Raw genomic sequence first — 16,295 nt, 5'->3', positions numbered from 1 at the left:
AATCTGTATACGTTATATATGTATACGAGATATCACGAATTTTAATTCCACGTCTTTTTATTTAACATATAACTTGATAAAATATTTTTTAAATTAATGTTTCTTTTTGTTCTTTTGTTTTTTTTTTATTTATACTTACTTCTTGACAATATGTGAATGTAACGAGACCAAAATAGCATCAATTTATTCGTCTTCCAACATCAATTCTTGTCATAGTTATATTGTTTACTAATGTGACTAACGAGTCGTTGTTATCTTTTATTTCGTAAGCTATAGTATTTACAGAACATCGTAAATGATAAGACCATAATTAAATTTTACGAATGTTTATACAATTTCGTTTGAATATTACAATTAAAAGAAAAGAAATATATCATCTACACCGTATCAAATTTGTGTCGGTCTTCTTGTACCTATAAAAAATGTACCAACAAATAGAGTTAACTTTTTGATCGATTAGAAAAATATAAAAAAATAGCAGAATAATTTGTATAACCTCTTGAAACAAACGAATAAACTTACACAAATTCGTTGAAGTAAAAATTATGGAATAAAATGCACAATAAATATTTTAAATGGAAAACAATTATTAATAAAAACATAATCATTCAAAATCTAGATTTTAAACTGATATTGTTTTGTAAAATTACTCCGATTGGTCGATTCGTCCACGTAATTGAAATTATCCAATAAATCATCCAAATTCCAGATGGCGTATTACAATGTCTTTATTCAAAGTTTACATTTGATTTGCCGTTGATTTAAAATTTAGCCAATAACTTCAACTATTATCTGATTGTGTATGATTTTATTGATTAAAATTATTTTTTATTAATTGTATCGTAAGAATTATTTTTACTAGAAAAATTGTAGACAAATTGGAACAGGTATATAAAAATTGCGAGAGTTGGTAGCAGTGTTTGAGACGCCTTATGGCCGTATTTTAGCAGAATATATATTAGTCGTTTAAATACTTATGATAATTTAGAAAAAAAGGTATCAGTAGTTTGATAAAACCTCAAAAAAGTTACAAATTTTTCTGAATTATTATCAATAATAACCGATCTTTTGTTAGCACTCCATCTAATCCAATAATTACTCCGAATAATCAACAATAATTTCTGCGCATGGAATGTACTTTGTGTTACAAAGTTTTAGTGTTCTGAATAATTAGTACATTTGGTCGATAAAGTAAGAGACTTTAAAAATTAAAATCAATTTTTACACATAATTGTGATGTAACGAAAATGCCCACTTAGAAATAGTGCGCGCGCGCGCGCACACTCGCGCACTTCCGTATGTAACACATACATATGTAGCAATATTAAAGTGTTGAATTTTTTTGCAACGATTAGTGCAAAACGACTTAATCAAAATAAGGACAATTTTTAAATATTACTGTTTAAAATGAGCGGCGACATGTTTGAAGGAAAAGATTATCCAACGCAATGGGCATTGAATCCTTCCGCATATCAAAATATGAGTAATGATCAAGGTAGGCTAACGAATGAAATCTATTACTTTTTGATATTATATATGTATATCTATATAAATTATTTGTTTTATCTCTACATATGTGTAAACCGCAACATTTCAAAAGATCAAGAACAGTGCTGTTAAGTTTATTTATAAGTTTTACTCACTTTTGTAATCGCTAACAATGGTTAAATAATAAATTATGTTACCGTAGTTGATTGGGCTGCATTAGCTCAACAATGGATAAAAATGAAGGAAACGATTGTTCCACCTGCTCCACCACCACCATCCATCGATTCCTTGTGTCCAGGAAATGATAGTAGCGGTGAAGCACCTATGGATATGGATACCAAAGAAGATGATATCCCACCAGCACCACCGGCTCCCACAATTAGTGGTTCTGGTAATATAACGATACACGTTCTATTAGTATACTGATGTGCGCATATCAGTTTATAGATATAAAATATTTAAAATATAAAAATACACATATATATGAAATGTGTAATACATTCACTTCTCCTTCCTACAAATACAAATAATTAATTATTATTAGATGCTTGGACTCAATGGAGTCAATGGGGACATTGGAATACTTCTAATTCTAGTACTGGAACTTGGGAGTGGACTGGTGTTCCACCTCCTGGAGTTAGTATAGGTCCTGATGGAAAACCAACAGCGGTACCTACATTACCAATCATTCCACCTGGTCCAACGATATCGACTACAGAATTTAATGTACCACCTCCAGTAACACCATCGCTGTATTCTTACAATTCTGCACCTCCATCACAACCTTATAATCAACAAGTTAATATCTTGAGAAAAGAGAAAAATATTAATATAAATTTGTTTTATCAAACTTTGTAAACCTGTATACATGTTTAGGTCAGTAATTTCTGGTCTGGCGAATCTTCAACTGCAGTGCCTTCTCAACCATTACTTTATATGAAAGGCATACGACATACGAATAGAATACCACATATGAGACCTATTGATGCAGTAAGATGTAGAAACAATAGAGAAAAAACACCAGAGGAAGATACAACTACCACTATTGGTAAAAATAAAAGAGCATGTAAAAGTATCTTTAAAAGATAATAAAATACATGATTCCAATAAATATGAATCTCTCATAGATGCAGCAAAACGTCGTCAATTGCCAGCATGGATTAGGGAAGGATTAGAAAAGATGGAAAGGGAAAAGCAAAAGGCAGTGGAACGTGAAAGACAAGAAATTTTACGAAAACAAGAAATAGAAGCGCGTAAAAAAGCCGAAGATGAGGCTCGTTTAGTACTCAATCCTGCGAAAAGTAAATTTGTAAGTATACGATTAAATAATACAATTCGTTAAATTATAAACTGAAAACATGATTATATTTGAAATAGGATTCAGATTCGGAAAAAGAAGCAGATCAAGAATTTGAGACAAGTTCGACGGAACAGAATATAAGCAAAAAAAATTACGAACGGACCCCGGATGTTATTCTTCGACCGAGAAAATCGCGTTTTCGAGATGCTGATTCACCTGAGCCAAGCATAGCCGTTGATAATAGTCCGCCACCGGTTTCTAGTAATGTAGCTGTTACTGTTAAACGATCGCAAGAGGAAATATTGCAGGAAGTGGTAAATAATTAAGCATAATATATATTTTTACATAAACTTACTATTTGAGTCATATACGAATTTACAGCTAATTTTGTGCCATAGATGTTGAAAGTTCGAAGATCTCTAACAGAAATTCTTTTGGAAGTAACAAACGAAGAAATAGCTGTAGTATGCAGAGAGGTTTGGAATCGCGCACGTGCCAAAGGTACTCCAGATACAAATGATAACACTAACATAACGAAACTTCATATTTTTCCTCGCCAATATATAATATTTAATTTACATAAATTTTGTGCCATGTCATGGAGAGCACTATCGACCCCATTGTATAATGCAATATTTACGAGATTAAACAAAGATTTTTTAATCCATAGGCTTAATTATTTGACAGTTGCAGGACATCTGCTTTTCTCTTCCAGGAGTATACAAAGCCTTTACTTCTATATTAGTTTATTACAATCATTACATTATACTGTTAGTTTAAAAATGATACGTTAATAGCTGAACGTCATACGTACAATTTTGTCTATTTCATTCGGAAGGTAATAACGGTGTTTTGCTGAGAAACGATATGTTATAAAATATATTTTATTTTATCGTGTTCCAACGAATTGACATAAACATATGTCGGTCTAATATGTGATCGATGAAGTGTAGAACTCTCGTATTACAAAAATAATAAATATAAAACTCTATCTGATGATATATATTATTATGTATCAAAGATACGAGTTTTTTTTTTAGTTATACGTTCGTGCCATTAGATAATGGAAGGTACATAAAGATGTATGGAAATGTACTTGTATATTTGCGCGATAAGCAGTGATTATTTTCACACGAAAATTGGACAGGTGGGGTCGTACTAAACTTTTGACATATAGCTTCGAAATTGACGAATTTCATTCACAAATTCTATCATTGTGACACTTAATTTTATGAAAAATTCATTTTCTCTTTTTTATTCTTCTACTACTAGTAATGATTCATCAATTCAGTTTAATAAACTACAGCATGTTATATATTCATTTATGATTTAGGATTATATCTGTGCAATGTAAAGAATCTGGTGTAAATATTTAAATAGTTTTATTCAAAGATACAAATATCTTTCTTATATTATATTTTGTTAAGTAAAATAACATGCTGTAGTTTGTAGAGATTTTAATCATTTTTATTATTATTAAAGTGCATAAAAAGAATGTGCGCGTGCACGATTATCTACAGGTGTATTACATCCATATTAGTTGATACGTGTAAGCTTAAGATATTGTAAAATAATATCTTATTAATTTAAACTTACGAAAAATCTCAGTTTTGATAGTTTAATGAGATAAGAATAAAAGCTTTTATTAGCAGCTATGTGAGGAATAGAGTTGTCTCTCTACTTACAAAACGCTGAGCAACGTAATTTACAATATGTGTTTTTTGGGATGGGGGGAATGGTATCCGCAAAGTCATTCTTAGCGATTGATTACTAAATGCGTGTGTATTGTAAGCCCCTGCAGGAGAGCACTCAGTCGCATCCTTCAACAACACGGCCCCTCTTGCTCAGATCACTCGAAAACTTGGTAAGTTATATATATATTTATAATCTTCCACGTGCTGTGTTTCCCTAAGGATGGTTGTAGAAACAGTATCTTTAAATAGTTGCTGTTCGTGCAATTTTGCACAATTTCAATATTTACTGACAGATAACAAAATGAAGATGTCTCTCAGGACATTTAATAATGAAATAGCAGCAGCAAATTTATTGGTTCAGCGTATGTTTTTTTCACATTTAAGGATCAATGTGAGAATTTTAAAATGGATTTAACTAAATATTTGTGTGTCATAGGTCTGGGCATCTATGGTGACAGTAATAGCGAATCCGAGGAAGAGCAGAATGAACAAGAACAACTCCAAAACAATGATAGCGACGAAGAACTTATGGTATATATAAATTTTCAATTCTAATGGTCTTTGTAGACTAATAACAAATTGTACTTTATCTATTATCTGAATTGCTTTACAGGAAACTTTGAGACGTCGGCAGCAGGCATTCAAAAAGACAGAGAAGGAGATAGAAGCACGTCTTGCGGCAGAAGAGGAAAGCGAAGATCAATACAATGCACAACAGGAAAATCATATTGGTAATACTAGCTGCAGAGATACAGGTATGTATTGAAAATAATAAACTTAAAAGATATAATTGCATTATCAAGTATAACTCCATAACATCACACTTTAGTTGATGAGAAAGAAACGGTAAATATTCAAAGAGCAGCATCTGAAAGTTTATCAAGTGAAGGACAAAGTCAAGGAGAAGTAAATGTCTCTGCGGATGTGATAAAAGCTGATACACCGTCAGGATCAGTCAATTCTGAATCTAGTAATTCTGACTCAACAAGCTCTGATACAAGTCATGCTTCAACAAAAAAGAATAAAAAGATAAGTAAGAAAAGTGATCGAAGCGAACAAAAGAAACGAAAAACTAAAAGTAGAAGTAAATCAAGGAGCAAGAAATCGAGATCCCGTTCTTCGGAACGTACGCGAAAACGTTCCTCGAGATCGAGATCAGTGAAATCGCGTAAGGGACGACGTTCAAGGTCGAGCAATTATAGGTCCAGTAGAAAGCGTAGATCCAAATCACGAAATCGAAAACGATTGAGATCAAGATCTAGAAGCTGCCGAAGATCAAGGTCATTGTCTGGATCAAGAAAATGGTCCCGATCGCGTTCTAGTGGAAAAAAGAAGTCTCATTCGCATTCCAGAGAAAGAAGAAGTCGATCTCGTTCAATAAGGCGTAGCAGATCGCGTCTAAGGGTGAAAAGAAAGTCATCATCAAGAACTAGAGATAGATCACGATCCCGTTCGCGAGATCGTCACAGATCGCGATCTTATGTTTCTAGAAGTAGAAGGAGAAGTCACTCTAGATCTAGGGAACGTAGAAGGTCACAATCAAAATCGCATCAATGGAACACTCGTGATGGTAAGAAGTCATCGCATCGATTCAGGAATTGAGCCTGTTCAACTTCAAGCAAAGGTTGTATATACATTCAAATTTATATATAGTTAACAGATTCATACAGAAAGCTATTTATTTTATTTTTTATGCGTTAAAGACAAAAACGTGTACAAAAGAATGTTATCCATCCTGTTATCATTATTATTTGGCTCTCTGTATCGATTTGTCTGTCTAATACATAACATTTTATTGTTATTCAAATATGTATCTTTTTTTTTTTTTGCAATTTAACATATATTTATACTAATAATAAGTATTAAAAAATAATAGTATGTGTTATATATGGCCGTACAACACACAATATCTCTATCAAAAAAATTAATACATTAACACAATAACCAGATGTATTTTATCGTGAATAATAATTCAATTTATATAATTGCGTTAATCAAACTTATATTGGATATTGGAAATATTATATGCCGCATACAAATTTATCATTTTGAAAGTGTGTGTGATGTGAAATTCTAAAAATTAAGATTATATTTATTATTTCAGACTAATATATTCATTTTATTATAAATGCTCAATTTTTATTTTCGAAAAAATAATAGATATCACTTTGATCACTTTCAAAATCTACATATTTTATTTATATATATATTTTTATATTATGAAGTGTGTAATATCAATTATCAATATCTGTTTTCTAACATAAGATCTAAGAGATATTTTCAAAGAGAAATTTCTCTTCTTCGTCTTTTCTTATTTTCTATTATTATTTAATACATTGCTAATACTACATAAATTAAGTGTACGCATGCTATAAGATGATTGGCAGGATCCCCTAGAAATGTTATTTTGTTTCAGCATTTTCCACTGGCTTCCAGTTGGCTTCAATATGTCATTCTGCCTCAGTCCATCAGTGTATACTACCATGGTAGTTCATTCGTTTAAAATATATCACATTCAGTCTCTCCCGAACTGTATAAGAAGGTATGATATAATAAAAACATTTTCTTTTCAAATAAATGTGTTATGACTCAAGAAAATATTTTTATCCTCGGAGACGACTCATGCTTATGTATATTATTTTAAATGATTCGGCATAATTTTAATGTAAAAAGTAAAAAATCGTTAAAAAATAATTAAATGGACGTTATTATTGGACGTAGAAATTATGGTGTAGCGAAAAAAGATATTAGCAAACATTGTGAACATCGTAAATTTTTAGAAACAATTTAAAAAAAGAAAAACTAATAGTAATAGGATAGCGACATAAACGAGCGGAAAAAAATTGTAAAAGTAGATCGATTTAAGAATGACAATGAATATCTTTAACATTGAGGCCATTATTCTATTAGATAAAATGAATTATATTTATCAGTGAATTACTACGTAGTCTAAAATATATCACTTTCTTAATTGTTCAATACTAAAACAATAATAAAATAAAAAATAGAAAAATTATTATCAATGGTTATATATGCCAGAGCTCGCTTATATCTTAAACATTTATTGTAATATAAGATGTTTCAAACGTACAACTAATTTTTGTCTTAATAGCAATATTTTAGTGAAGAAGCTTTTTTTTGAACCCATCTTTATACGCACTCCTTGTTTTAATTATTTATTGTGTTTATTCCTCAAATTACTTGCAAATTTACTCTAATGTCGTTGTGAAGACTAAAAACAGGGGTCAGCGCAGCCTGTATATAAGCATTTTATGAAGCAAAAACGATGTAGTCATTATATTACAAATAAACAATAAAAGGTTTATTCCTCTTTAGTAGCCCGTATTGCCTTGCAAAGTTCTATCCACGGATGTCCATAAGAACTACAAATGTCACAAACGTTAGATGAACTTGCGGATGGTTGACTAGCCAAGTGATGAGTCGTGCTTTGTGAAGATGATTCTTCCTCTTCCGGTCTAGATATGGTTGATGATAGATGAAGGAAGTTGACCGAAGAAGGCAAAGAGGCCGGTGCACGAGTTTTATGTGATAAAGGTAATGTCGCAGAATTGCATGATGAATTAGAGGATGCCAGAACAGAAGTTGACTGCTCCAATGACGATGGAGACTTTATGTATTGTATTGATCGTCCAGAGGGCGAAGAAAGGCGCATACACCGGAGAAGGTTGAGTCAATCATTGAGAAGGCCTTGAGAAACGCTAATGAGCTGTTCCTTAAGAACACGAAAAGAAGGTCGAACTTCTGGACAGTGTGCCCAACATTTCCGCATTACCTAAAATACACAATTTATTTCATTAATATTTGTTGCCTCCTCTCTTCTATTTTTGCATTAATCAAAACAAAAAAATATAATAATCAACCTCATAAACTTCTTTGAAGCAAGCTTTCGGTCGTTCTAATATAATTCCACGTTGAACTCTGTCGACAACCTCGGTATTCTTGAGACGACCATAAGGCATTTTTCCACAGGTAAAAATTTCCCACATCAGAACTCCGTACGCCCAGACATCCGATTTTGAACTGAACCGAGTATAGTTCAATACTTCCGGCGGTGCCCATTTAATTGGAAATTTGGTACCCCCGCTACTGGTATACTCATCATCTAAAACATATCTAAAGGAAGGATTGATCATATAAATTAAATGTATGATTGTACAGGCATTTATATCACGTTAAAATAAAAAAGAAAGTAATATGAAAATTACCTTGCCAAACCGAAATCAGCCACTTTCACTACGTTTTCAGATCCAACTAAGCAATTGCGTGCTGCTAGGTCTCTGTGGATATAGTTATGTCTCTCCAAATATGCCATTCCTTTACAGACCTGAAACCAGTATTTTGGAAAGTTTTTATTCGATCAGATTTTTCCATTTTGCATATGGTTATCTCTGAATATGCTAGAAAAAAAACAAAGAATATTATTAACATGATATATAATGTAACATGAAAACCTGCTATATAATAATTTCACCTGTATGCACATATCCAGCAAAAGACCAACGTTTGCACCTAAAGTAGCTTCATGACGACGGAGGTAGTTGAGAAGAGATCCATGCCGCATATATTCTGTGACAATATATATTGGTCTGTCTTTACTACAAACACCATATAGTTGAACGAGATTTTGATGCTGTAGCTTTCTAGTAAAAAAAAATCAATCAAAATATAAGAATACATATAGATATTCAGAGTTCAAATGGCATATACAATAATACTAACGTCATGACTTTTGCTTCTTCTATAAAATCATCTTCAGACATAGTTCCTTCTTTCATCATTTTCACAGCAACGTCGATGGAACCACGCCATTTTCCTCTTCGTACCACTCCAAATTGACCAGAACCTAGTTCATCTAATAAATGTAGCTCTGCTGGGTCTATTTCCCATTTATCTGTAATTATACAAAAAAAATACATAAGTTATCTCAATTTAATACAAATATTGAAATAAAATCAATATATTTTATTAACCATGACTAAGGCCGGCAGTAGGTGGAACTGGTCTATCACAAGGACTTGTTTTTAACCGACTCGCAAGTCCTCCACTATTATGTCGATGATAATTCACAAGATCGGGAATCGAACTGCAACAATGTTTTTCCGAGAGATAGAATTCCCCTCGAGTACTTTGCTTTATATGATAGTGTTTAACATGTGGAAGTGGACTGTAAAAAATACAATTGAATATATTATTGAGAAATAATCTATTTGCATTAAGTAATTAAGTGAATTTGACTTAAGATAAATGCTTACATTTTTGTATAAAGTGAAAGTGTATAAAGACCTTTCGTTGAAGAATTACGAACGACGAAACATCCTTCCTTTTCTTCCTGTTTCAGTAAAGACTCTGCTCGTTGTCTTGACATATCACCTACGTACCATCTGCATTGCAAGAGTAAATATAAGACTTAATCGTGAATATTTAAAAATCAACAACAATGAGTAACAATACTTACTCATATTTTTGCAATCCTAGGAGTTCTTTTTCTTTCACATAGTTACTAGGGATATAACCAATTGATCTGAAATTAAAATTTTAATAAGTTATATTTATCGTACTATATATTTTGTCATTGATATATGTTTAAAGAATTACCCATGCTCATCTTTCACCTTCCACCAGTGTTCTTGAGAATCATCTAATACCTCATATTCTGCACCCTAAGGAAATAAATGAACTAATGTAAGACATGGACATTGTTTAAAATACAATACTTGTAATTATTTACTCTTATTATATACTATTATTACCTTTTCAAGAGAAAGATCACCAGCTTCTATTGCACGAAAAGGATACAAAGCCACCACAACCTTTGCTCTTGTAACTACTTTATCCTAAAAAAAATATTTGTTATTTTAGTATTTGTCTTCCAAATATTATGCGAAGAAAATAAAAATAATTAACGACGTACTTTATTTTTAGAAGATGGAGTACCAGGAGTTCCACCCGGCATTATTGGAGTCGAAGGAGTACCTGTAACAAGAATAATAATTTATAATTAATATACGTGTGCTTAGAAAGAAAAATAATCTTTATTGGTGTGGAAGGAAAGTGTTATTTTGAAATAACATAATCAAATGAAATTATCCATATTTAGATGATAATCATCAGTGAAGTAAAAACATATTCGATACATGACCACTGATCAAATATGCAAATACCATAATCAGAATTATTGAAGCCTTACAACAACAAAGTATAGGATATACCTTGTCAGAAAACCTATTTAATATATTAGTTATAAATAACTTAATATCTTCAAATTTTACATAATTTGTCTGTTTGAAAAAAGTTCATTTGATAAAAATCTTGGTAGACTTTGAATTATTCTTGCTAACACAAAATAATCCAAAAATGATGAAATAATTACATTTATAGAATTATACATACCAGTGTACCAATTCTTTGATCATTATGCGCTATTTATCCTGCCGAATGGAACGTTTCTGTTGAAGTTGGCATCTTAATATTCATCATTTGTTGTTTGGAGTGTATATGTGTTCCTTTGTTCATATCCGAATTTCATGTTTTTTGCAATTTTCTTGATCTAAGTTTGCAGCATGCATGAGAATATCAAAATACATGCAATTATCTGTACTCAATTATTGATACTAACATAATAATATATACGCGGAAAATATATTTAATAATAGTAGTTTGGAGTGTGTGTAATGAATATATCCTTGAATATGTATCAAATATTATTTATTTATTGTCATCATCTACCGTGCTTTGATATCAATGGACGCAAAATATCTAGTTTATGCTATTAAGGCTGTTTTTAGACTTAAAAAAAAAAAGAAAAAGAAAAAATGATTAGCAAATTCAATGATCATAAAAAAAGGATATGATAAAAATCTATACAAATATATAAATATATCTATTTTTGAAAGAAGATCATATGCATAATCTCAAAACAGAAAATTATACTAAATATTCTAATATTACTACAGTACACTAAAAGGCATCCAATGATTATATTTAAAAACATTAACACGCTAAAGAGCAACAGTATTGTCTTAGAGCTAATATAAAAATAAAAAAGCAGATTATAAAAAAAGAAAATTGCTTAATTAAATATTAAAGATTATTCAATTTACCTGATAAATCTAACGTATGTAATTCATTGAACTGGAAGAATTCCAATCAATGGCAAACACTTTGAATGAATGATATGACAAAAAGGAAATGGAAATATAACGGTATCTCATAAAAAAAAAAATTAATAAAAATATCAAAAACGACAGAGAAGTGAATGAAAAATCCTCATAATATTTCTTTTCTCCTCCAATTGTAAGATATTAAGGATTATTTTATATATATATATATATATATATATATATGTATATATGTATATAGATATCATGAAATGTGTATTGTTAAATATAGTTTAGTCGCAAAAGTAATAAATAAAATAACGCGATATGTTTTTATAATGCAAAGAAATAAAGGAAAAAAAATTGAAACAGCACGTGGTTCGTTTGATAACGTAACCGACCATAATCGAACGTTTATGATCGTCTTAAAAATTTTCAACGTTCCAGTCTTTTGCACTAATTATGAGGGCGGCGCCAGCTACCGATCGCGTTCGATGCACCCGTCCTTCCTATTGCTACGCCCTCCTAGGAAACATCTTACAAATTCGACTATCACTCTACTATCTCCCAAATATAATATTTTATATTTATAAATAATATAGGAATAAACAAAAATTTATAAATATTCAACTGACCATCGCACAATTTTTTGTCACATTACAATTTACAATAACCGTTTGAAAAGACATTATAAAAAAAAGAAATAAAAACCTTACTATAGATAATATTCTAGCACTGTGTGTAGTGTGGGTGCAACGGGTGCACAAAACGAGTCACGAGTATATCCAAAATATAGTAACAAAATCTTTTTGATAATTGTTATTACAGGTTTAATCGTGAAACGGGAATGGAAAATATATTTTTTATATTGGTCTAACTCTGTAAATACGTGTAAAAAGTATCTAAAGAAAAGTAGATAAATATGTGAAAAAATTTGTTGTGAACATGCATCTAGATTTTCGATCACAAACATGATATATACTTTTCTATTTTAGATTTCTAGATTTGAGATCAAATAGAAAGCGTAAAAGCGAAAGTTTGATCAGACTGCTTTGGTGTGTGTATGTCGTGTGTATGTATGTGTGTGTGTTATGCATGTGCACGCGCATACGGACGACATACAGAACACACGTACACACATACATCTTATGGTGTAAATAATACATATATTTCTCAATGGGATTTCTCTCGCACACTGTTCTGGCACTAATCGCCAATCGATTTTATTAAGCGCTGACCTTATTGAGCATCCGAGCGATGATCGATTATTAAAGAATAAAATCAGCGTCAAATCTTAAAATGGCTAATCTTTGCTTATAGAAATTCGGACATACCCGCATTGGTGAGACTATGTCCAATGGCATTAACGGCAGCCGAGTGAACAGCGTGGTGGCAGCGTTCGCGACATGTTTTAGAACACTTATCACCATCATACCCGTTAATTACGATCACCGTTACTTAATACGTACTGAACTTCACCAAACTAATATTCAAACATGAAGAAGAGAGAGAGAATATTTTGAACATATTATAAATAAATATAATAAATATTTTCTAATCGATTATTCACACCCCGATAAATACGAAAAAACACACGCTCCGATCGCGTACTCTCAGCTAATACTCGCGAATGATTCGAAAGTACATGTACATGTAACACGAATGGTCGGCGGTCCCCACCTTTTCTGCCATACTTTCACCTTTATAGGAGCCACCACCTTTGCCGAACCTTTTGCGAATCGCGACAAGAATTATTAGAATATGCGATGGATGATCGCTTATTCGATGAGCTCATTTATCATTTCAAATGTATACTCAATATCTTTTTCCTGATTATTCGATTATTTTAATTTTATTGAATGTATGTTTTTTTTGTTTTTTTTGTATAGCTGCACTTATATTTATATATATTTATTCCGTGACAAGAAGACTGAATATTAAAAAAGTCTTTGATAAAAAGAAAATAATCTAAATGTAAAAAACAAAAAGACATTGACTTGAATATTTAAAGATTTTATAAATTTCATGAACTTTCTAAAATAATACAATCACATTTTATAAACGAGACTTGTACCTTTTATCTCTAATTAAAAGATTTAATACATGTAGAATAAATTTGATTACTTGCACTCTACTTATAGGAATGAATTAAAAAAAAAAAATATAAAAAAAACTCCGTGCTACATTGCAATAAATTGTATGTATTATGTATTGTCTGTTTAAATTAGAAAAAGAAGAGAGAAATGGTGTTTTTTCTTAAACTAAATAGATAAGAGATAACTGTCTCGTTTAAAACAGCCAAATTGACTCTAGACATAAGTAAAATATAAATAAAAGAAAATATTTACATACCAAACGTAGAACACGCTTGAGATTGAATGATCGGATTGTTGTTCGTTTCAGCATTTGTCGTTTGAGTAGTAGAATCCGCTGGTGGAATGACAATCGAAGCAGTGACGTTTCCTGTAGTAGAAGTTACTGTTCGTAGCGGACACGCTGGAGCGTTTGTCACATTCAAAGACCAAGAACTGCATGTATCGCAACCTTCCGCAGATCGCGTTACCAAACGGCAACAAGACCAACGTTTACCACTCCATAAGCCCACGTGATAACGATTGCTTAAACTTGGATTTTCACAGCATACTGAAGCAGATCAAATGAACATTTGATTTAATTATATTTTCCTTAATAGTTTTGTAGTTCTTTAAACTCATAATATAATATAATACAATGTATGTATCTAACATGATACATACATAGTAGATATTTACCAGCACGGATAGCACGTATCCATTCAGATCTATCTTGTTCCCGTGCTGCGAGAAGATAAAGAATATACTCTTGTCCAGCTTCTCGATATCCTATCTGGAATGGTAGTCCAGGTGGTACGTTGCCTCCGCTACTACCTGAGTCATTACCAGCTGTATCTATTTTTGTATTCCCACTCCCACATCCAGAATTATTACCAAGATTTGCTGTTTCTACCACATGGACTGTTTCAATCGCTATACGACCTCGTTCTTTGCGCCGCTGTAACAAGAAATAGTTCAGTTCTTTAATATTCCTTATTCACTAGATAATACACTGGCAGAAATGAGCATAAAGCTGTGTAAGTATTATAAATAAATATCTCCTTAAATTCTTTAATTGATAACAACGCATCCGATAACTAATGGTTTATCAAAATGTTATAATAATTTCTTTACTAACTATTGGAATGTTTCATTTTCATTATCCACGCAATAAAAATTAAATAATTTATAAATTTATGCAATTACTATATGCAAGCAGATTTAAGTAACTTTAATTCTTCGCAACAAATTATTTTGTACTTACCTCACTATCGCTATCATAATAAACAAGATGACGACGTGTTAGTACAAACCAACGTTGCTTGTAGTTAACAGGAGTAAAACGTTTCTTGTTTTGAGAACGTTTAACCATAAATCCTTGCCTTACCACGTCTGCTGATTTTGACTCCACCTTTGCATCTTTCCCTGCCATTCTCGACAGACCTTATAAAAAAAAAATGTTAACTTCAATTAATGGTATTAATATTCCATTGTTGTATTAATTTCTTCATTAACAAGGAAGTATGTAAAGAGAATAGAACTGTTTTCATACACTTAGTGAAATGTAGCTTATAAGAGGACCTTACAGTCTGCATCGTTAAGATAGCAATAATCTTTAATAAAATAAAAATGAAATCATGGCAAGATTTTTGTAGTTCGACTCTTCTGCAATTAGATCTTGTCTGACAAGTTATGTGTTGAAAAATACAGATGTTTACTGCGGCTCTCCTAATCCTAAAAATATAAGACTATGATTACTTAGTTTTTCCGACTATATATGTTACCGTGTTCTATATCTATACTCTAAACGAATAAACTAATATTTCAAAGTTATATTTTTTGAGTAACTTACTCAATATCTTTATATATCACTTATACCTTTTAGCAGTCGAACCATACATGATAGGAATTTTAAATACACTAAATATATATGTATCATACATATATATATATATATATGCATATATATAATATCTATGTATCTATACACATATAAATACATTGCTTGAATTGAAATGACATTTAGCCGAATTCAAAGCAATACATTTTTATAAACTAACCATGTTTCTTCAGAAATATAAAAATTATAATTCGATAAGATTTCTATATTTTTATATTATTAAACTTATTATTATTTACTTATATACGAAATATTGCAGATTTGTAATACGATAAATATACATGGTTTTCGTATTATACACAAAGAAAAATGCTAGTGGCCAATTTTGCATCATTGCAACACTATTATAACTGACATTAGGTTTAACTATTCAAATCATGATAATAGAACTATTTTTATAAATAATAATTGAGACGTTAACAAATAGTAGTACATACTTATCTACTAATGATGTTTTTTATTGCATCTATTTAACCCTATTTTGGCAGCTGTCAAAACATGACCGGTATGAACACACACAAATGTACTCCAGACGCAATAAAGAGTTCACGTGGACGAACGCATGCACACTGTTATAATCTGTCAATCCGAGACCACCCGAACATCGAGGAACCTTCGCGAGATAGGAGGAAATGGCATACTACCATAGTCAATATTCAATTTCAATTACTACTTTTGATTAACTTAAATAAATCGAAACATTAATAAATAAACATTATCGAA

At 31.1% G+C, this 16,295-nt stretch overlaps 2 protein-coding genes across 9 annotated transcripts; one reads left to right on the top strand and one right to left on the bottom strand.

Moving 5' to 3' along the window:
- Window positions 1–909: 909 nt before the first annotated feature.
- Window positions 910–7,060, top strand: LOC106784527 (arginine/serine-rich protein PNISR). 2 transcript variants are annotated; one of them, XM_014744175.1, is made up of 13 exons: window positions 917–996; window positions 1,076–1,495; window positions 1,691–1,879; window positions 2,033–2,286; window positions 2,365–2,536; window positions 2,616–2,797; window positions 2,866–3,102; window positions 3,187–3,289; window positions 4,581–4,652; window positions 4,919–5,013; window positions 5,096–5,237; window positions 5,312–6,106; window positions 6,899–7,060. In XM_014744175.1, exons 2-12 carry the CDS (start codon window positions 1,408–1,410, stop codon window positions 6,082–6,084), a joined length of 2,307 nt encoding a protein of 768 aa, XP_014599661.1. In that variant the 5' UTR covers window positions 917–996; window positions 1,076–1,407; the 3' UTR covers window positions 6,085–6,106; window positions 6,899–7,060. The 2 variants fall into 2 exon arrangements, with proteins under 2 accessions (XP_014599660.1, XP_014599661.1); XM_014744174.1 differs by having other exon boundaries at window positions 910–1,495.
- On the bottom strand, window positions 6,143–16,180 carry LOC106784528 (tyrosine-protein kinase Btk29A). 7 transcript variants are annotated; one of them, XM_014744176.1, is made up of 16 exons: window positions 16,010–16,180; window positions 15,225–15,406; window positions 14,937–15,115; window positions 14,372–14,630; window positions 13,953–14,243; window positions 10,415–10,476; window positions 10,254–10,337; window positions 10,099–10,163; window positions 9,959–10,024; window positions 9,756–9,884; window positions 9,474–9,667; window positions 9,223–9,394; window positions 8,975–9,143; window positions 8,709–8,827; window positions 8,364–8,616; window positions 6,143–8,275 (listed from the first exon to the last, which is right to left on the bottom strand). In XM_014744176.1, exons 2-16 carry the CDS (start codon window positions 15,265–15,267, stop codon window positions 8,174–8,176), a joined length of 2,187 nt encoding a protein of 728 aa, XP_014599662.1. In that variant the 5' UTR covers window positions 15,268–15,406; window positions 16,010–16,180; the 3' UTR covers window positions 6,143–8,173. The 7 variants fall into 7 exon arrangements, with proteins under 7 accessions (XP_014599662.1, XP_014599663.1, XP_014599666.1 ...); XM_014744177.1 differs by lacking the exon at window positions 15,225–15,406; XM_014744180.1 differs by lacking the exons at window positions 13,953–14,243; window positions 14,372–14,630; window positions 14,937–15,115; window positions 15,225–15,406; window positions 16,010–16,180 and adding exons at window positions 10,894–11,050; window positions 12,935–13,160.
- Between the last annotated feature and the right edge of the window lie 115 nt (window positions 16,181–16,295).

This window comes from Polistes canadensis, unplaced genomic scaffold (genome assembly GCF_001313835.1).
Source record: "Polistes canadensis isolate GaletaPanama2010 unplaced genomic scaffold, ASM131383v1 scaffold_37, whole genome shotgun sequence".
NCBI classification, from domain to species: Eukaryota; Metazoa; Arthropoda; class Insecta; order Hymenoptera; family Vespidae; genus Polistes; species Polistes canadensis.
The sequence above is the reverse complement of the archived record's forward strand: the minus strand, read 5'-3'. Positions and strand labels throughout refer to the sequence as shown.

Bases quoted from the DNA above. Each gene is read 5' to 3' on its own strand.
- LOC106784527 (XM_014744174.1), top strand. From the start codon at position 1,408: ATGAGCGGCGACATGTTTGAAGGAAAAGATTATCCAACGCAATGGGCA. The intron at 2,537-2,615 runs GTAAAAATAAAA...AATCTCTCATAG, and splicing joins AGATACAACTACCACTATTG to ATGCAGCAAAACGTCGTCAA. The intron at 3,290-4,580 runs GTACTCCAGATA...GTGTATTGTAAG, and splicing joins GAATCGCGCACGTGCCAAAG to CCCCTGCAGGAGAGCACTCA.
- LOC106784528 (XM_014744176.1), bottom strand. From the start codon at position 15,267: ATGCAGACTGTAAGGTCCTCTTATAAGCTACATTTCACTAAGT. The intron at 10,164-10,253 runs GTAATAATAGTA...TTATTTCCTTAG, and splicing joins GTGATCTTTCTCTTGAAAAG to GGTGCAGAATATGAGGTATT. The intron at 9,395-9,473 runs GTTAATAAAATA...GTATAATTACAG, and splicing joins TACTGCCGGCCTTAGTCATG to ATAAATGGGAAATAGACCCA.